The following is a 22,040-nucleotide window of genomic DNA, read 5'->3' on the forward strand; positions in this document are numbered from 1 at the left end:
AATGTATTGCAATTACAAAAATCCGAAAAAAGAGCGTTAAATATATTAAAATCACATACAGGAGTCATTAAAACAGTAGTTAGACAATCGGAACAATGATTCAGGCGAGGTTGTAGGATCTATTAAAATGCGGGTTCAAGATCGCATTGCCCTCTCGTTATATTCCCACAGGTATTCTAATAGGATTTATGACTTTGATTTATTTAGTCGAATTACTATGTACTAATCTTTATGTTGCCTAATATATCCTAAGGCGAAACGATCACAATAATATAGTATGCGTATTGTATATATGTGTTACTGTGAAAGACCGCAATCGGTGAATGCTGACAGTCACCGGTTAATGCCAACATACATTAAATTCATTGGTGAATGTCGACTTATTGATTAAATTTGTGACCTTAGTAAACATACACTAGTGAATGTCGACATTTATACAACGATATTGGTGAATGTTGGTAATGCCGATATTATTTAATCGCAATTATAAAACAGGTATTATACAAATTGATAATTTTGATAAAATGTTTTGTTACATACTATCTAGTACCTATGCAGCATAAAGTATTGTACAAGTCGATAATTTCGATAAAGTGTTTTATTGCCTTACCCAACTACTTTTATTATATCTAGATAACCTCCATGCTATCCTGTCTTGCTATAATTTAGTGTGGTATTGTCATTCAACGTACCTAGTTATATATTTTTATTTTTATTTACGATTTTTTTTTTTAAATGGAAAACATGCGCGAATTATTTTATAATAAATTTATTGATTTAATATCTAAAAAAAGAAATGATAATTCTTTTTTTCTATCAGTTGAAAAATATAAATTTTTAATTAGTGAAGTGAACATTTCAAAAGATAAAGCTAATAAACAACGTAATGACTATTGACGATTAAAGCGGTATGATGTTTTGAATATACTCGGAAGTAATAAACTTATAGTTCCTTTAAAACCAGGAGAAACAAATATAAAATATTATGTTAAAAATGAAGAATTATTTGACATTATTCAACAAACACACATTCAAACTGGTCACGGTGGACGTACTTGGATGATTAAAGAATTGCAATGTAAGTACTTATGTACATACAAGGACTCGACATCAGAAATTTTTTTTTGGGCAAATCGTTCACTAGCAATAGTATTTAATTAAAAAAATTTCCGGTGATTTTATTGATTTTATTTTTTAGATTTATCGGCAAAAAGTCAAAATTGATTGCCGCACTGAAAAGTGTAAATCTAACTAACCAGTACCACCACGTCATAGCAATTACATAATGTCATTGATTTAAGATAAAAAATAAATTATATAGCTGAACCAATGGATACATTGATAAGTAAATACATGCTTACTATGATTATATTACATTTATAGAAGACAGATACAAAGTATAGTTCAGCGTGTATCTAATAAATAAGACTTATCAAAAAGGAATGTTTTGAGAGAGGATAATCTCATGTGTTATTGTAAAAATATAGCATAAAATAGTGCTTGACTGATTTGTGAAATGTGTGGTGAAGCACAACATAAAAATCCAATAAATGCAAGGAAAATGTCCTTCTTGGCCATTTTGTATGCCACCATCATATACACTAACCGAGGTGGTGTAGCAGAGAATACTCCATCAGGGATCATAGACCACAGCGAGCTGTGACGAAGTAGGCTTCACAGACGCTACTAGAATACACTATTGTATCACTTTATACACCAAGTATAAATGCAAGGGAAGAACACGATATAAAAATGAAAATATTGGAAGTAAATTGAAAACAATTGAAAATGAAGACGGAATTTTTGAAACTCCAGATGCTTCTTGCCAGAAGTAAAAAACTTGGCAGATGATTATATACAGTTGATTTTTCTAAAACCTTAATGTATGATTACCATTATAACGTCATGCCAAAACATTATGTTGATTGAATTAAACTCATGTACATACAAGGACTCGACATCAGAAATTTTTTTTTTTTGGCAAATCGTTCACTAGCAATAGTATTTTATTAAAAAATTTTCCGGTGATTTTATTTTTTAGATTTATCGGCAAAAAGTCATAATTGATTGCCGCACTGAAAAGTGTAAATCTAACTAACCAATACCACCACGTCATAGCAAATAAAAAATGTCATTGATTTAAGATAAAAAATAAATTATATAGCTAAACCAATGGATACATTGATAAGTAAATACATGCCTACTATGATTATATTACATTTATAGAAGACAGACACAAAGTATAGTTCAGCGTGTATCTAATAAATTGGACTAATCAAAAAGGAATGTTTTGAGAGAGGACAATCTCATGTGTTATTGGGCGACTCCCCACCGGGTACCACGACGGGCCCCGGTTAGACAACCTCACCAGAAAGGCCAATTGACGTGGACCAGGCCACGAAAGAGGAGCAGATTGAGATATCTCCGGACTACCGACAGAAGACAACACTGGTGGAAAAACTAGTGGCCAGCCAGAAGCACCCCATAAAAGGCACCGCGGACTCATCGGCAAATACGGCCGAATAACTCAATAATATGGAGAACCTAGAAAAAACTGAGAGCAGCTACTTCAACCGAGTGGGTAGGAGACTACTAACCATGCTAGACGCGGTTAAATTGGCAAAAAACGTTGCCAAGCCTGTGCAGCTGGCACTGACAGAAACTATCGATGCCTATAAGCATGCCAAAGTGGCACGTGTAGAACAGCAGGAGGCAAGGATTATTTGGTTGGCCAAGATTCATGAGGAGCGGCGCAAGCCAAACCCACCATGGACTTCAACTTTGCAGGTCCAAGAAGCCGCAACTGAAAACAGTAGCAGCACCAACTCTACGCTTATGGGCATCGTCCAAGGGCTAAACGAACTGAGGAAAGAAGTCAAGGAAATAAGGGATGCTCAAGTTAATACTAACTGAGTAACAGTATGGAGGACGGTGGAACCTGGACTGAAGTAGTCAGGAGAAAACCACCTACGACGAAAGCTATAAACAAGAATGTCACCGACGTGATATCAGCATCAGGGCCGGCTACGGGCCCGCCACCGGCTGCTAGGCAGCAACAAGTAAGAACGCGTCCACCCGAAATAATGGTAGATGCTGCAAACAGCAATGATTATCCTGCGCTGGTGAAACGTTTTAAAGATGGTATGGATGGCAACATCGTTGGAAACAATATTACAGGTATGAGGCAAGCCAAGAACGGGGGATTACTCCTGGAAGTTCGAGGGGATGTGCGCCAGAACTTAGGCCTGCTGGCCAGAATTGTTATTTTTATAATGTAGCACCTCTAGCGCCGGTTAACGTGACTTAGTTGGCTGATTGTACTTCCGTCGTAAGTGATAGTTTAGTTAGGTACGACATAGATTTACAGAGACCTACACGACTACAGGCCCGATGTTCGGGCGAAGTATCTGTCACCCACGTCAATATAGTCAGCAGCAGTCACGTCCATGTATCGTAATTTTTTTTCCCCTTGGTCCCCCCTTTCAAAGCATGATTTAGAGGCGTCGCAAGACGCGGGTACTTTTTTTTTATCCCCTTTCTCCTTAGTATGAAACATCCCGGCTGTAATGAGCCTCCACACACACATTTTCCCGGTAACCCCGTGAGGACACACCATGAATAATATAGTGTGCCGCCTCCAGTGGGCTGGACCAAAATGTGCTAAAAATTCTTATACTTATTGTAATTGCCATGTGCCATTATATATGTTATGATGTTATCATATTATTATTATTATTATTATTATGTTATGATGTTATCATATTATTATTATTATTATGTTATGATTATAGTCTAACCTAAAATTGTAATAAAGTCATTCCACACTATGTAACGGTTGCGTACACATGTTTAATACATAACATTGGCGACGAGGATGGGATTCGAACCCACGCGTGGAAGACAGAATAAATTCAGTGCAGAAGTCAGGCAGTCCATTGCTAGTCACGGTGATAGTCCAGGATAATGAAGTAGAAATGGAAGTCGACTCAGGCGCATGTGCATCATTACTAAGTGAAGATATGTATTTAAAAATGTTTTCTTTTGTACCATTAATTGATGTTGTAGTTAAATTTGTATCAGTTACAGGAGAAAATGTTAAGTTATTGGGAAAACTGTTGGTTAACGTGAGGCTGCGCGGTGACATTGAAAGCAAAACTGTTTGTTTAGAATTATTTGTCATAAAAAGTAAAAAACCGTGTGTACCACTCTTGGGTCGAGCTTGGTTGGATAGACTATATCCAAGTTGGAGAAATGTTCTTCAGTTCAATCAAGTTTCAAAAAGTAGTAGTAATTTGGATACATTAGCTGTTAAATACCCAAATATCATTCCTAAGTCGTCAAATCAGGTAATAAAAAATTATAAAGCTGAAATAGTGTTAAAGGATAATGTTAAACCAATTTTTCATAAAGCTTATACAGTACCATTTAAATTGAGAGAAAAGGTAAACATAGAAATTGATAGATTAGTGAATGAAGGTATTTTAGAACCAGTTAAATTCAGTGAATGGGCTAGTCCTATAGTAATCGTACCTAAAAAGAATGGAAGTATAAGAATATGTGTGGATTGTAAGGTGACGATTAATAAATTTATACAAACACAGCATTACCCCTTACCTAATATTGAGGATTTGTTTGCAAGTATGGCGAGTTGTACAGTTTTTTGTGTGTTAGATTTGTCTGGAGCTTATCAACAATTAGAGTTATCATCAAGTTCTAAAGAATATTTGACAATAAATACTTTAAAAGGTTTATTTAGATTTACAAGATTAACATTCGGTGTAGCTAGTGCACCAGCTATTTTTCAGTCTACCATGGATCAGATATTGTTAGGGTTGGAAAATGTGTTTTGTTATTTAGATGATATATTAATAGGTGAAAACACTGTTGAGAAATGTAAACAAAAGTTAGATTTGGTTTTAGATAGATTAAATAAATTTAATGTTTCTATTAATGTGGATAAATGTAAATTTTTTGAAAAGGAAGTTGATTATTTAGGACATACGTTGTCGAATAAAGGTATTCGTCCACAAATAAAGAAATTAGAAGCTATTAAAGAGGCTAGGGCACCTAATAATGTGACTGAATTGCAAGCTTATTTAGGATTATTAAATTATTATGGAAAATTTATTCCTAATCTGAGTAGTGAATTACATGACTTATATAAATTACTAAGGAAAGATGTTAAATTTGTGTGGAGCGATAAGTGTCAAGAAGTTTTTGAAAAAAGTAAAACATTGTTGTTACAAAATCAAGTATTAGAAATTTATGACCAAAAAAAGCCTATCGTAGTATGTGCAGATGGTTCACCATATGGTGTTGGGGCAATTTTGTCTCAAGTAGTTGATGGGGTAGAAAAACCAGTGTTATTTGCATCAAGTTCATTATCTCCTGCAGAACAAAAATATTCTCAGTTACACAGAGAAGCGTTGGCAATAGTGTTTGCATTGAAAAAATTTCATAAATATATATATGGTAACAAATTCACATTATGTTCAGATGCTCAAGCGTTAAGAGAAATATTTAGTCCACAGAAAGGTACAGCAGTGGTTGCAGCATCAAGATTACAGAGACGGGCAGTATTGTTATCTATGTATGAGTATGAATTTCAGTATAGATCAAGTAAACAAATGGTCCATGTCGATGCGTTAAGTAGATTACCATTAAGTACAGGTACTGATATAGAAGATGATGTTATTAGTAGATTATGTATAACAAATTAATTTAGTTTAAGTACTGCAGATGTAGTAGAAGCGTTAAAAAAAGATAAAATATTATTCAAAGTTTATAACTATGTATTACAAGGATGGCCTAGAAAAGTAGAAAGTGAGATTAAGTATTATTTAAAGTTAAAAGATAGTTTAAGTACACAGGATGATTGCTTATTTTTTGGTGACAGGATTGTAGTGCCAGAGGTATTAAAAAAGAACATTTTAAAGATACTACATAAAGATCATGAAGGTATAGTAAGAATGAAAATGGCAGCAAGAAGTGTATTATGGTGGAAAAATATGAATACAGATATAGAAGAATTTAGTAAAGGATGTGAAATATGTGATCAGACTTCTAATGTAAGTAAAGAAAAAGTTATATCAAAATGGCCTATGGTAGTTAAGCCATGGCAAAGAGTGCATGTAGATTTCTTTCATTTGGAAGGCAATACGTTTTTGGTTGTGATTGATGCATATAGCAAATATATAGTAGTGAAACTGTTAAGAAAAACAAATTGTGAATCGTTAATTAGGGAGTTGCAGGAAGTGTTTGCATTTTTTGGGTTACCTGAAGAGATAGTATCAGACAATGGTCCTCCTTTTGGTTCATGGTTATTTAACAGCTATGGTAATCAAAGTAATATTAAAATAACAAAAACACCTCCATTTCATAGTCAGTCCAACGGCTTGGCTGAAAGAGCGGTTCAAACTGTTAAAAAGTATTTTAAAAAGTATATCTTAGATAGAGAATTAAGTAAATTGACTGTTAAAGAAAAAGTAGTAAGGTTCATTACAGTATATAACACTACGCCTTCAACAGTTACAGCACAGTCTCCAGCTGATCGTATGTTTTCGTATAAGTTAAGGTCTATTATGTCATCAATAAATCCAAAAAGTAAAGTTACAGTAAAAGAAAAAAAGAAATTAAGTTTTAATCTTAAAAATAATAAGTATTATGAGAATGAGAACAGTGAAATTTATTTTAAAAAAAATGAAAAAGTATTATATAGGAATCATTTTAAAGATTATTGTAAATGGTTACCAGCTAAAGTAGTTAAACAGTATACCAAATATTTATTTGTAATTGACTTAAATAATAATACTAGGATAGTTCATAAGAATCAGTTGAGGTATCCTAGAAGTATCGATAAAGATCAGGGTTATTACACATTACCAAACAGTAATGCGTTACATAGTAAAACAAAAAGTAAAGAGAGTGTAGTTGTGCGTCGTTCGGAGAGAGATAGGAAGGTTACAAAAAGATATGGTTATGATAATTAACTATTGTCATGTTTTGTTTTATAATTATTTTGTTATATTACTTAGTTGTTAATATTAAGTTGTATTAATGTTCTATTTACTATTATGTACTATATTATTATTTCTATTTACTTTTATTGTTTAATTTAAACAATTTCTTCGGCTAAGGCCTGATTAAACTAGTTAAGTTGTGTTTCGTTCGATTAAACTATCTAACAAGTTCACGTTACAGGTCGGTGTCGATTTCGAGTCGGCCTGATAAACATAACCCCCGTGGGTCTCCCGGCATAGTTTCGCCATTAGGTTTTGCTGGCCGCCGGATTGTGGTGAGTACTTAACCTAATACTCCGTAAACGTGCTTTCCGCACGACAACGCTTTCCCGCACCACGCGCCGCCCGGCCAACAGCGGCCGCGATTGCGACGCGCTCCTGCGCGTGCGGGCATTTGCTTGAGTGCCCATATCTCCACGAGGACTCATCAGAAAGAAGCGCGGACGACACGGAATTGTAGTGGGGACCTCCCTACACTACATACTGAAAGTTAACCCCCGCTTCTTTTTTTTTGGGTTAAGTATAACTCCGCGAGTTTTCGTGCTAGAGACCTAGTTCCTTCACGAAAGATTTTCGATTTACGTCCCCTATAAGTCCCCCTCCACCGCCCGCGTCGGAAGACCCTACCAAGGGACTTGCAGGGATCCCAGGCCCCGGCTACCCAACTTGGCTGAAACTTCGGGAACCCGCCAGGGACCCCCCCCAGTACCCCGCCTGCCAAATCTTGAGTGATTCAGGAGGGTCCACGAATAGGGGCATCACCCCCCCCCCCCCTTCGGGGCAACGGCCCGGAATCATGTCAGAATCCAGCTCCTCTCAGGATGACGAGAATGGACCACCAAAGCATTCAAGATGCGGGGTCCCAGCGCACTGTCCTCGAAATAATGACCCAGGGCTTGCGGGCAGCTCAGCAGCTGGCCCAGCAGGATGCTGCCGGTCAGCAGCAAAAAAGGAAGAACGATAGATCAGGAGACCCAGGCCCCAGGGAGCTGGAAGCAGCGCTCCTACTCGTGAGGTCCAACCTCCACTCGGCCCCGAAGAGCGTGAAGGACGCCAGGTCCGACCCCACCAAAGGGATCAACACCAGTAGGATGATGGACCTGATCGAGCCTGGGCTGCTTAGGCAGGGTGCTGACCAAGAACGGCCAGCTGGTCCCCTCCCCCTCATCGCCAGTATCCAAGCAACCCAGGGTCGAACTGACCAGCCAGACAGTCAGACCACCCATGGTCGACGCATCCACCGACACAGACCTAACACCTAGGTGGTGGGAAAGTGACCAATCTATCGCGGCAAAGGCAGCCCCCAGGCACAGACCCGCCCGGAATCTCATCGGTCCCGCCCAGCGCCAAGCCCCCACGGAAACCGAGGACGAAACTAACATGGACACGGACGCCCCGGCCACCTGGGCCAACGTCACGAAAAGACGGAGAAGAGCTAGGGAAACCGCGGCACCCGAACCTCGTCTACCACCTCCCAGGGCCCCCGCCGGTCACACCAGCCTCGCGAAGAAGCCGCCAGCGATCCTGATTAAGCCCTCTGAAAAGGAAAGACCTTCGCCGACACCGTCCGCTTAGTCCGCTCCTGCCCACACAGCATTTGTCAATCAAAACAATTGTATAAATATTTAATTTGAATTGGATTTAAGATATTTAAATTTAAAAGTTAATTAATTATTGATAAAATATTTTATTTTTTACGCTGTAACCAAAACATTGTATAGTTATGAATAAATATTGGCTCAACAATATTTAATTTTTAATGATGATTAAAAATTGAATAAATCTTAAGAGGCCGTCCTGGTAAAAGTGAAAAACATACAACGCTCAAGAGATGGCGTTGTGCGCCGTATCGCCGCCGTCGCGGCAGTCTGTAACCACGCCCATAGTCTACGCGACGCGGTCCGCGCGTAGTGACGCGGGAGAGGTACATTATTATTACACAGACCGTCGTTCAGGTTGTTTGGAGTCGTAGCATAAATTGTCACCCGTGCATTTCTTATATGTATACTGGCGCGTGAAACGTGGCTGCTAAATCACGAGCCGCGCCCTATTTATTAATTAAAGCTCCTGTTTACTTAGAAATTTTAACCAATAAATTAAGCATACAAATTATTATACACCATAACTCGATTTATATTTCTAACCCAATTACTTTTTTAAAATACATGTAAAATATTAATTTGTCATTACGATTAAATAGATTTTTTAGTAAAAGTGTTGCGTATTTTACGTTGTAACTTATAAGTGACATGAAGCAATTTTTGTACGATAATTTAATCTCCTAAATAAATATTAGCATTTAGCAACATTTTAAATAGTTTTGATTAGTAAATATTGATGTTATTTACTTATTTTAATTTTAAACATAATACCTACATAAAATATAAAGTTGATTGTTGCACATAATATTTAGTAAATAAATACCTTTAATTATAACTATAATTATTTATATTATTGCAATTTGCAGTACATATGTAAAAAAATAATCTGTATAAACTAAACATGTTCATTGTTCATATAATGTATATAAATTAAAATTAAATTATGTATGTATCTTCAAATGTACAGAACACATGTACTGATATATAACAAATAATTGAAACACAACATTTGGATTAATGACAATTTATTATAATTGACCACTTAAATTAATGCTAGTGTTCATAGATAATGGATAACTGACAAACTATAATATTATAATATTATAATACTATAATATTATAATTCGCCTATGCTTTTATTTTATGAAATGTCATAATATTTACATGATATTATCTATGTAAAAAGGGCATAGTTATATATATATATATAATAATAAAATAAAATATAATACAAAATTGCATAATACAAATTATGCAATTAACATTTTACGTATTTATTTTACGTTGTAATAAAAAAAATCATCCGTAACAATATTTACACTCATAAAAATTAATTTGTATACAAAATAAATAATTTAATATATTATTAAATACATATGATACAAATATTTTCATAACTTATTTTTTAAATAAAAATGGGTACAAATATTTTTTAATTTTTTAATTTTAGTGGTTTTAAACCATTTCAAACGGAATATTTGGGTAAATATTGGTTTTATTAGTATAACGCTGAACATTTTTTCTTTCCAAAGAGTCTTCATCAAACTCTTGGTTTTTCATGAAGTTATGCTTATGAGACCGGAGTATTAAATTATGGGTAATGCTAGAAAATAATCCTGCCAGAAGTTTTGTACTCCACCCAAAGGTTTGATATAAAAAAGTAATATTAATACCTGTGTCAACAATTGTTAATATTAATTTTACAACAAAGAATATTCCCATTAGCCCAGACACAAAAGTTCCAACTGTCGTAAACCAACCCCACAATTTAAATAACTTATCTTCTACCATTTTCCCGATCGTGTTTTCGTCTATCAAATATTTGAATTGCAGACCTTGGTTAGTCGTATCATATCCCATAGATTGTCTGATTATATTATTCGTAGCAGCTTTCACTTCTTGCGGGAACAATATATGCTGTTGAAAAGCTTTCATTGTGTCCTGTGTATATATACCGGCATTCATTAGGAAATCCGGATTTTTGTACGACCATGTCCAGGACGTAGCTGGATTAAGCTTTTGTGGTTTCTTAATTTCCTGTATATTTGGTAGAATGGCAAACCAATCACCGCCCAATTCGAATGCAGGTGGTAGAAGTACATTGCAGTCTACCTGTGTTCCAAATTGTTGTAAAATATGTGTTTTGGGAGCCATAAATAATGTTTTGTTATTGTATAACACCGGCAGTTCATTAAAACAATTATTTTTTTGTGATATTTCTACGTTAACTTTTTTGCATTTTATCAAGTAAATAATTTCACTGACTTTTATTGCCGTAAACCCTGGTCCACCGCCCATTAAATACGCAAACTCCGAAAGACTAGAAGACGCTAATGTGAGTCGTTGCTCTAGTAATTTTCTTTCTAGCTCACATTGTTTTAGTATTATATCGTTATACAACGATGTAATTGTTGATTTAAAGAAATTTTCGACATAAACAAATTTTGTATTTATGTAGGCTAACAAATCAGTGTTTTGAGTAGTTATAGTTGTTCGTGTAAAATAATTTAAAAATGTAGGTTCTGTTAAAATTAATAACTGCATATGTTCAGTCTGAATAACTGGAATTCCTGTGCAGGCAAACGTTTTTTTGACTTTTTTTAAAGCAAAGACTATTTTGTCAGTCTCCACGATATAAGTGTATGTCTTTGAAATTTCATCAATAGTATTTGACGTAACTAATGACGCTGGTCCATCATATAGGACACTGAAATCGTGTTCTTCGCAGTTCATGTTATTGTTTGACCAGATGGTTTCACCTTTAAAAGCATCAATGCCGTAATTATCTGATAATTTAAGTTTTGTACCTGTTGGAAGTATAAGAATGTTATCTTTGGTGTTCGCTGTTGCCATACCTTCAGATAACAATATTTTAAATTTTGCTTGGACAACGACGTTTTCCCATTCCCCTTTATTTGATTTAAAATTTTCGCCTTTACAATTGCCATACTTATCTAGTGACCCTACCATTGTATTTGAAACATATGTTGTTTCGTTGATTTTTAAGTCTGTAACTACACTTCTTAGTGGAAAAGTATAGGATTGTTTCTGATGAACCTCTGAACATCGAGCACTTCCTAGTTCGATAATGTCAGAAAAGTATCCGCCCTCCACCACTTGCGCATCTTCAAACGCCGAGCATCTCGTTATAAAATAATCCACAGATATTAAACACGATTTAAAAATAACTGGATATGTTTCAATTTTTTGTAATAATTGTATTCGTTATATCTGTTGCGTTTCTGTTGGTATTGGAATATCACATTTTTCTACTTCCAGGCTGTCAAATGAAGTGATATTTAGATTCGACCCTCCACAATCGTACGCAATAAATCCGAGAGTGAAATTTATGATGTTTGCAATGACTACAAATAGTACTTGGTTAAAATACATATTGACTGATTACCTAAATAATAATAACAGAATATGATTATTATACACAATTTTAAGTAATAAATATTCAAAGTATAAAAAAAGGTTATAACCAGGGCTGTGAATTTATTTTATTGAAAAACATAACAAATATTAATTTCAAATTTCATAAAATTCAGAATGAGCTTCACGAGCGTCTGAAGTTAGAATTTTGATAAAAATTATAATTATTATATATTATCGAGAATAATCGAGTTAAAACAAATAAAAATATTTTGAAAATTTTATCATGTATAGAAAATGCTATTACAATGTACTCTCGGTAACTTAGAGCTCACGGGAAAAAAAAATAATTTGACTTACTACAAATTTCGAGTTATGAAAATTGTAATGTGTTTTTTGTTATTTGAAGGGGAATTACAAATTCTAATTAAAAAAAAGCGGGTAAGTAAGTGGATGTCGCTCTGCTGTACAGTATGTTACAAATGGGTTACTGTAATGGATGGTATTAAATTTGAATTCAATAATATAATATCATTGTATACCAAAAACGATTCTGATCGGAGACAAGTTGACAGTCTAGGATATTTTATACAATATTAATTTTATTGTTATTATTTTTAAAAAAAATAGGTACCTATAAAATAAATTCCAAATTAATCAAATTAGATTAATAATTAATCATAATTATTATGTTACGTGGAACCTTGTTTCAAATTTTCAACGCTTAGCTATAAAAGTTAAATACTTCATAAATTTTTAACAACTAAAGAATTTGTAAATTTTCAATTAAATAAATTTTGTCAAAATTTGAACTTTAAATGGTTATAAAAAAAAACATGCCTGTTATAACATAAAAATAAGAATATCGGTACAACAGAAATTGAGTGAATATCTAACATTTTTTATTTGATAAAAGTACAAAGACAAACTCATGAAGAATCTTGTTTAGAATTTTCAAACCTTAGATTTAAAAAGAAAATATTTCATGAATTTTTAACTCAAAATAAATTGCAAATTTACGTGATTTTTACGTATTTTGTCAAAATTCGAACTTTCAATGCTTATTAAAAAAAAAATTGTGACTATGTATTTTTAATATTTTTTAACTACTGTTGTGACAATATATTAGAAGCCATGTATTAAATGTTGATGCTTTTTTACCAACGAATAAAAATGTATTGTCATTTATAGAAAAAAAAACTAAAAAGATTGAAAATTTTAAATGTCTATAAATAACTTTAAAAGTTTTGAAAATTGTATCATTTATAAAAGATGCTACTATAAACATTTTGTGAAAATTTCATATTTTTACGATAATTTGTTTTAGAGTTACAATATCTAAAATCGATTTTTAAAAAATTGATTTTGCGTAAAAATTCCCGTTTTTCCTTAATTTTTTTTTAATTTTTGTTACAAAAAGATTAGCTGACATAATGCCTTATGGCCCTAGACTACAAGTAATAAAAATAGAATGTCGCAACCATTTATTGCGAAACTATGGAACAAAATTAAGAGCTATGACGTTAAATACTAAGTACCCGATTTCGTTAAGAAATCATATAAAATCAAATATATTACGCTTTAGATTTTCAATAACTAAGGCAATTGAATATCACAATAGTTTACTAGATCAAACAGATTACCAAAAATCAGTAGGCAAGTTGATTATTCAGATATATTATTTTTTTTTCTAACATTATATATTAACACAACTATTGTATTATAATATTATATATTCATATATTATTTAAGGACTACGGCAAGATATAAATAACAGTTTTCGACACATTTTGGGTGCCCATGATCGATGTGAGTCTTACTTTTGTAAGGGTCCGCAACCAAATGAAAAAAATATGATCGAAGACGCAGAGCAATCAGGGCTTGTGAGCGATATATCCCAAATAATATCTCGCTTAGTAGCAAACATCGATAGTTTACTGATGAATGTTGACAATAACGTGTGTGAACAATTCAATAGTGTAATTAATAAATATTTAGCTGGTAAAAGAATAAATTATTCACAAAGAAATTCATATAATGCTCGAGTAGAAGCTGCGGTTATATCCTGTAACTCAGGTGGACAATTTCTTCGGTTAATGCATAAAAATATAATCAATGAAATAAGTCCAGGTGAATACTATACAACATTTATTATTATTTTAAACAATTTGTTGTATCTACCTAACATAATAATAATGGTATTATTAATTACATTTATTATACGTATTAGGTAGGTATAAGATATTGTTATATTGTTATAATGTTATTTATACGAAATATTTACACAAAATGCATATTTTTTCTATAGGAGAAATAGGAAAAAAATTCCTTAAAACTAGTGAAAAGAAAAGATGCCAACCAAAATCTAAAAAACTTCTTTTCTCCGGAAATCTAGAAAAAAGGTGTAATAAAGGCCCGGATCAACATTATGGTTTAGCTGAACCATTACCGGACGATAATATTTCAAAGGAAGTATTAGAAAAAACAAAAGAAAATTTTATAAATGCATTGAAGTTGGACAGACGTGAACGGTTAGCCATTGAAGAACAAACAAGGGAACAAGCAAACTCTCAAATTTGGCACATTGAACGCAGAAATCGGGTCACGGCGTCAAATTTTGGCTGCGTTTGTAAACTTCGGCCAACTACGTCATGCAAAAATACTGTTTATAGTATAATATATAGAACATTTTCTTCGAAAGCAACAGATTATGGTAAAGCCACCGAACAACAAGCTATCGTCGCTTTGGAAAAAAAATTAAATTGTAAAGTGAATCAATGTGGACTTATTATTGATGAAGATTTTCCTTATTTAGCAGCTTCTCCTGGTAAACTATATTACCTATATCACTAATTCAATAAATATTACTAATTTATTTTTTTATATTTTATAGACGGTCTTGTCAATGATGATTTTATAGTTGAAATTAAATGTCCATTTGGAGTAAAAGACACTAAAACATTTTTAGAAGCTATAGACAGTAAAAAAGTAAGTGTATTATGTGTAGTAAGTGTATTATGTGAACAAAAAATGATTCTCTGATAACATTTAACTTGATATTATACTTAAAAGTTTCAGATTTCCATGTAAATGAATTTAAGAAAACCGTTATTCTCCGTTATAATATATAATTAGTAATTTCGTTTAAAATAATTATTAAAAAAAAATATATATATCTACTGTATGTAATTTTTAAACTTATTTCTTACAGACTAACAATATAAACTAATTATGAGAAACCTTGTTTTAAATTTTCATTTCTTATAGCTAATTGAGTATTTTATAAGTTTAATATAGGAAATTAATTTGTCAAAATTTGAACTCCAGAAACTCATAAAATATTTTTAAGAATTTACGCTCAACTTTTTTTTTTAATTAACATCTCCAATAATTTAAAAACAAAATAATACGAATTAAATTTTCTTATACCTATGAGTAGCTTCAAAAGTGTCAAGATAATATGAAAATGTCATAGTGTATAGAAAATGCTAATAGATTAATAAATATACCATGGATTTACCATGGTGTAAAAAGTCCAATTTTTATTAAATTTTTTTCTGTTTTTCACGAAACTTTTGAAAACTATCAAGAATTTTCGTATTTGAAAATCAAAGCATTATTACGATTATTTATTATGTGGATAGACACAATAAATTAAAAAAAACACACTTCGTTATAAATCAATACATTTATCGCTCCAAATGTTCTAATTATAATATTTAATTTCAGTTATCATTCTGTCGTCTCAGTGAAAACGGTAAAATGGAATTAAAAGTGGATCATAGTTACTATTATCAAGTTCAGGGACAAATGCGAATTTCAAAACGAAATTTTTGTTATTTCGTCGTTTATTCGGCAAGTTGGATAGAAATACAAATAATTACTTTCGATGATGCTTTCTGGCAAGACAAAATGATTGAAAAGTTAAAAATGTAATTGAACTTTAATTTTTAAATTATAGTAATTTAATTTTATGTAATTATATAATCATATGCAATTATATTTTCAGATTTTATACAGAATGCTTACTTCCAGAAATAGTCAATCCCCAGTACGGAAAGAGGCTGTTGATAGACGACATTTTAGATCCTCAGCATATTTTGGAAAATATAAAAGCAAAACAGCAAAAACAGCATAAGCAAAATTACATCAATGAAAAAAAAAATTGAAACTTTTTCTGAATGTCGACTACAATAATTAGTATACAATGATATACCATCATACTTTATATAATATGTAATTGTGACAAATTCCGACTATCAAATTATGATAATAGTCTGAAAAACTACTCTAATAACTGTAATTATGTGATAATGTAATTTGTTTTATCATATTTTGAATTACGTTCAATCCGTTTATATATTAATTTACTATCAATAAATAAATAAATAAAATATAATCATCTGTTATATTATATGTACTGTTTACTAATTATAAATAATTACAGTATTTGACTGCTTTATAAAAATAATTCATATGATTAGGGTCTAGGGATTAAAATGACGAATTGCTATAATTTATATAAGTTATCGAATTACGTCGTACATTATTAATTACTCTGGTAATTTTATTCAACAGCTTTTTATTTAATTGCATGTATGTAAGGTTTTTTTGTTATACAGATTTAAATTTCATATTTGTTTGGTCAACGTTAAAAAAAATAAGTTTATCTTCAAATTGTCTACAAAATGAAAAAAATAATTATTTAAATCGTAATTTTTTTAAACGATTTATAACAATTTTATGACGAAAGATTTTTAATTAGTGTAAAATACGGTGAGCAGAATACTATTATACGAAATATAAACTTCGATATGGGTATAATGAAAATAATAAAACAAAAATTCTGTAATCAACATTATTGTGTTCGAACCGACTATTTATAAACGACGAGTCGGTCGCGATATGAAAACTAGTTGACCTATGGTGCGGTATGGATACAGCCGCTCGGGGGCGGTGGTATAAACACTATTCCTGAACGCTGCCGCTATAGTCAGCAGAGCGCACCACATGCCGGCCGTAAATTTATAATTTTTCCGCCGAAAACATGCTTTCGTACTTCAAGTTTTTCTCAGCTTTGGGTAGTCGTAGAAACATAATTTTTGCACCAATATAAACGTGAGAAGTTCTTATAGATTTTGTCGTTCCAGATTTTTGATATCTTTTTTTGTGAATTTTAAAAGATTTTTTAAAAATTTAAAAATTTTGTTAAATTTCAAATGCAAATATAATCGGTTTAAATTAAAAATTCGAAAATCTGGAACGACAAAATCTAGAAGAACTTCTCACGTTTATTTTGGTGCAAAAATTATGTTTCTACGACTAATGAGAGCTGAGGAAAACTTGAAGTACGAAAGCATGTTTTTACGGCCGAATTTTGCTACCAGGACGGCCTCTTAAAACTCATAATTTATTCAATCTTTATTATTAATATTCTATCTATATTTTCTATTCATTGAATAAAATATATTTTATTTCCAATAGTAATTGGAAATTAAATGTATCTTATAATGTAACATTAAATAACTTAACTATATTAATATTTATTTTTTGTTAATACTCATAATTTATTCAATATTTATAATTATTATTCTATTTTTATTTTTTATTCATCGAATAAAATATATATTATTTTCAATGCAAATCGCAAATTGAATGCAACTTAAAATGTAACATGAAATACATTTCCTAAAAAAATATGTATTTATAATCTTTAAAAAGTATATTATAATTTTATTTTTATCTTCATTATCTATACTATATATAAAATTGTAAGGGTTTTTCTTCGACCGCGCTAACCGAGAAAACTACTGGACCGATTTGGCTGAAATTTTTTTTGGCTGAAACCCGACACTCTGCTGAAGGTTATAGTACCACTTTTGTCAATAAAAAAGTGCATAAAAGTTCATAAAAAATTAAAAACAATTGTACCTATATTGTGCGGGACGTATTTTGACCGTTTTATTTTAGTATTTAGCATAATAATATGTAACTATGACAATATTTAAAACATAATAATTATTTTTTTACCGCAACTAAAATTTTTACATATTTTGATATTTAACCTGTTTTGATCCCGACCGCAACTCGGATTTTTTTTTTTTACCTGTTATAATCTCGACCGCAACTCGGTATCAACCTCATTATCATGCCGAGAGCGCAAAGAGCACGCATTAGCAGAAGAACTGCCAATGCAACTCGAATGTATAACAGAAGGCAACAAAATAACACACCAGAACGTTCTCAAACACGTGCTCAAGAGCAACGTAACGCTTTGAGTATGAAATCAGCGTTTAATTATCAATCCGAGATTGATTATTTAAATATTAAAGCGCTTCAAATTGGACGAATGACTATATTATGTCCTAAGTGCCATGCAAAAAAATGGAAAGATGAAACCCATGGACTTTGCTGCGCTGACGGTAAAGTTGTTTTACACCAATTTGAGGATCTTCCAGACCTAATTAAAAGTTTAATTGATAATTCTCACCCTCTATCAAAACATTTCTTTAATAATTCTAGACGGTATAACACTATGTTTCAAATGACATCGTTTGGAGCAAACGAAATAAGTGAAGGGAACTTCATGCCCTCTTTTAAAATTCAGGGTCAAGTGCATCATTTAATAGGTAGTTTATTACCCAAAATTGGAAATAATGCTAAATTTTTACAAATATATTTTATGTCAGAGTCGGATCAAATATATATTCGAACAAATATGATTCCAAATTTAAAAAGAGGTCTCATTGAATCATTGCAAACAGTTTTGCGTGAAAATAATCACCTCATACAGAGCTTTAGATCTAATCTGGAGTCGAGGTCGTTTGATGAGTTGCAAAACTTTAAGTTAATTATTCATGCTGACAGAGTTCCTCAAGATGAACACAGAGGTCAATATAATGCACCTACCATCGATGAAGTAGCTGTATTATTAGTTAATGAAGATAAAGGTCCCAGAGATATAGTTCTGCATGGTCGGAGTGGACACTTGAGTCGAGTTTCCGAATTGAATAGATCTTATGATGCACTGCAATATCCATTGATGTATACTAGAGGCGAAGACGGTTATCACATTAATATATTACAGGAAAATAACCAAAATCGAACCAAAACTGTATCCTGCATGCAATGTTATTCTTATAGGTTTATGGTTAGAGAAACAAGTCTAAATCATCTACATTATTACAAAACATTATTCAGCCAATTCGCCGTAGATATGATGGCAAAAATGATTTCTGAAAGACTACACTTTATTCGTAACCATCAAAAACAACTACGTGCGGATGATTATGTTCACCTCCGAGATGCTGTTAACAATGATGCAAATATTAATGCTAATAACGTAGGGCAACAAGTAATTCTTCCCTCCTCTTTTACTGGCTCCCCACGTTACATGCATGGAAAAAATCAGGATGCCATGACTTATGTTCGTAAATTTGGCCGTCCAGATTTATTTATTACTTTTACATGCAACCCGGAATGGCTGGAAATAAAAAATGAATTATTTCAAGACCAAAAGTCGTTTGATAGACACGATATAATCTCTAGAGTTTTTCATCTCAAACTAAAAAAGTTTATGCATGTATTAAAAAATAAATATATTTTCGGAGATGTAAATTGTTATGTTTACAGTGTTGAATGGCAAAAACGAGGTTTGCCACACTGCCACATTCTTTTGTGGTTACAAACGAAAATTCAGCCAGATGAAATTGATAAAATTATTTCTGCCGAGATACCAAACAAAGACAGAGATCCTATACTTTATGAAATAGTATGCAAGAATATGATTCATGGCCCATGCGGCGAGTTAAATATTAGATTGCCATGTATGAATAATGGAAAATGTAGTAAGAAATACCCTCACAAATTGGTCAGGGATACTCAAACTGGAGATGATGGTTATCCGACTTACCGACGGAGATCACCAGATGATGGAGGTTATACTGCAATATTAAAAGTTCGTGGTCAAACAGAAATCGTGGTTGACAACCGTTGGGTTGTACCGTATTGTCCAGTGCTATCTAGGTGCTTTAATGCGCATATTAACGTAGAATACTGTCATTCGGTTAAAGCGATAAAATACATATGTAAACATATTAATAAGGGATCAGATAGAGCTACTTTTTCTGTTAATCGTGAAAACGATGAGATTACAAATTATTTGAATGGTCGATACATATGTACTTCTGAAGCGTTTTGGATAATTTTCAATTTTGATATCCATGATAGAGATCCAACAGTTCAGCACTTGGATGTTCATCTAGAAAATGGACAGCGTGTTTTCTTTAATGCTAATAATCTTCATCAAGTTATTGGAAATCCAAGAAAAACGACACTAACTGCATTTTTTGAACTGTGTTCACATGATGATTTTGCGAAAACACTGTTCTATCATGAAGTTCCTTCTTATTACACCTGGGATAATAGCAGAGGCTGGTTAAAGAGAAGACGGGGAAAAGATGTTCCAGGTTGGCCAGGAATAAAAATGGACACTGCCATTGGTAGAATTTATACGATTCACCCAAATCAAAGTGAGTGCTACCATTTAAGATTGTTACTAAATTATGTACAAGGTGCTACTTCATTTGAAAGCTTGAAGGCCTTTGATGGAGTCATTCACGCGACTTTTAAAGCTACCTGTTTTGCTCTTGAGCTTTTAGAAAATGACGAGCAATGGAAAAATACTCTAGCGGAGGCAACTCTTTCAGAAAGTCCTTCAAAATTAAGAGAATTATTCGCAATAATCATAGTTTTCTGCCAACCGTCTGAACCTCAATCTTTGTGGGAACAGTTCAGAAATGATTTTTGTGAAGATATTCTTCATACAGAGCGCACTCGATTAAATGACTTGCAATTTACTTTTTCTGATGAAATATTTAATAGAGGTTTGATTGAAATAGAAGATAAAGTTGTTTGTCTTTCTGAAAAATATTTAACTGAATTTGGAATGAACTCACCTGTTCGAAATGAAAATGCATCTGATCCTTTTGAATTCTCAATTTTGCGTTCTTACGATAATAACCGATTACAAGAATTTGTAGAAATCAATTTACCAAAATTAGTAAATGATCAAAAATATGCTTTTAATGTTATTACAGAAAGCGTAATGAATCATCAAGGAAGAGTTTTTTTTTTAGATGCTCCGGGTGGTACAGGAAAAACATTCCTAATTAATTTGTTGTTGGCTCAAATTAGATCCTCAGGTAAAGTTGCATTAGCAGTAGCTTCATCTGGTATAGCAGCAACTCTCCTTAGTGGCGGCAGAACTGCTCACTCGACTTTCAAGTTACCGTTAAATGTATTATTTGATACAGAATACGTTTGTCCGATTTGTAAAAATGGCCCTCTTGGAAAAATTCTTCAAGAAACCTCATTCGTTGTGTGTCGATGAGTGTACAATGAGTCACAGATCACATATCGAAGCAATTTATCGAACATTAAAAGATCTTAGGTGTAATAATAAGTTTATGGGTGGCATAACATTTGTTTTCGCTGGTGATTTCCGTCAAACCTTACCAGTAATCCCTAAAGGTACTCGAGCTGATGTCGTTAATGCTTGCTTAAGATCTTCCCCTATATGGAACTATGTTGAAAAACTTTATTTGCGAACAAACATGAGAGTTTATTTATGCGGAGGGGACGATATTTTTCCAGCACAGTTGTTGAAAATTGGAAATGGAACTTTAGAAAATGAATATGGTTACATTTCTGTCAATCACACGATTGAACGGGTGGTCAATAACGTGGAAGACTTGATTTCTACAGTTTATCCTGACATTTTTAATCTGTCCAATAAATCTTATCAGTGGTTATGTGAAAGAGCTATTATCTCTCCAAGAAATGTAACAGCAGAAGAAATTAATGATATCATTCTTCTAAAACTCGATGGACACTCACGTGAATATCTATCTATTGATACAGTTACATCAACAGATGATGCTATTCATTATCCACAAGAATTTCTCAATTCTCTTTCTCCTTCGGGATTTCCTCCTCATAAACTAAAATTAAAAATTGGTGCTCCAATTACATTATTACGTAATCT

General features: G+C 32.6%; 2 protein-coding genes across 2 annotated transcripts; both read left to right on the forward strand.

The window, feature by feature from the left end:
- The first annotated feature begins 3,974 nt into the window (after window positions 1-3,974).
- Window positions 3,975-6,989, forward strand: LOC132943643 (uncharacterized protein K02A2.6-like). Its single transcript, XM_061012666.1, has 5 exons — window positions 3,975-4,566; window positions 4,672-4,913; window positions 4,980-5,697; window positions 5,740-6,562; window positions 6,815-6,989. The coding sequence occupies exons 1-5, from the start codon at window positions 3,975-3,977 to the stop codon at window positions 6,987-6,989; spliced, it is 2,550 nt and encodes an 849-aa protein (XP_060868649.1).
- A 7,295-nt stretch (window positions 6,990-14,284) lies between these two features.
- On the forward strand, window positions 14,285-16,164 carry LOC132943644 (uncharacterized). Its single transcript, XM_061012667.1, has 4 exons — window positions 14,285-14,822; window positions 14,889-14,983; window positions 15,725-15,927; window positions 16,005-16,164. Exons 1-4 carry the CDS (start codon window positions 14,285-14,287, stop codon window positions 16,162-16,164), a joined length of 996 nt encoding a protein of 331 aa, XP_060868650.1.
- The last annotated feature ends 5,876 nt before the right edge of the window (window positions 16,165-22,040 follow it).

This window comes from Metopolophium dirhodum, chromosome 4 (assembly GCF_019925205.1).
Source record: "Metopolophium dirhodum isolate CAU chromosome 4, ASM1992520v1, whole genome shotgun sequence".
Lineage (NCBI taxonomy): Eukaryota > Metazoa > Arthropoda > Insecta > Hemiptera > Aphididae > Metopolophium > Metopolophium dirhodum.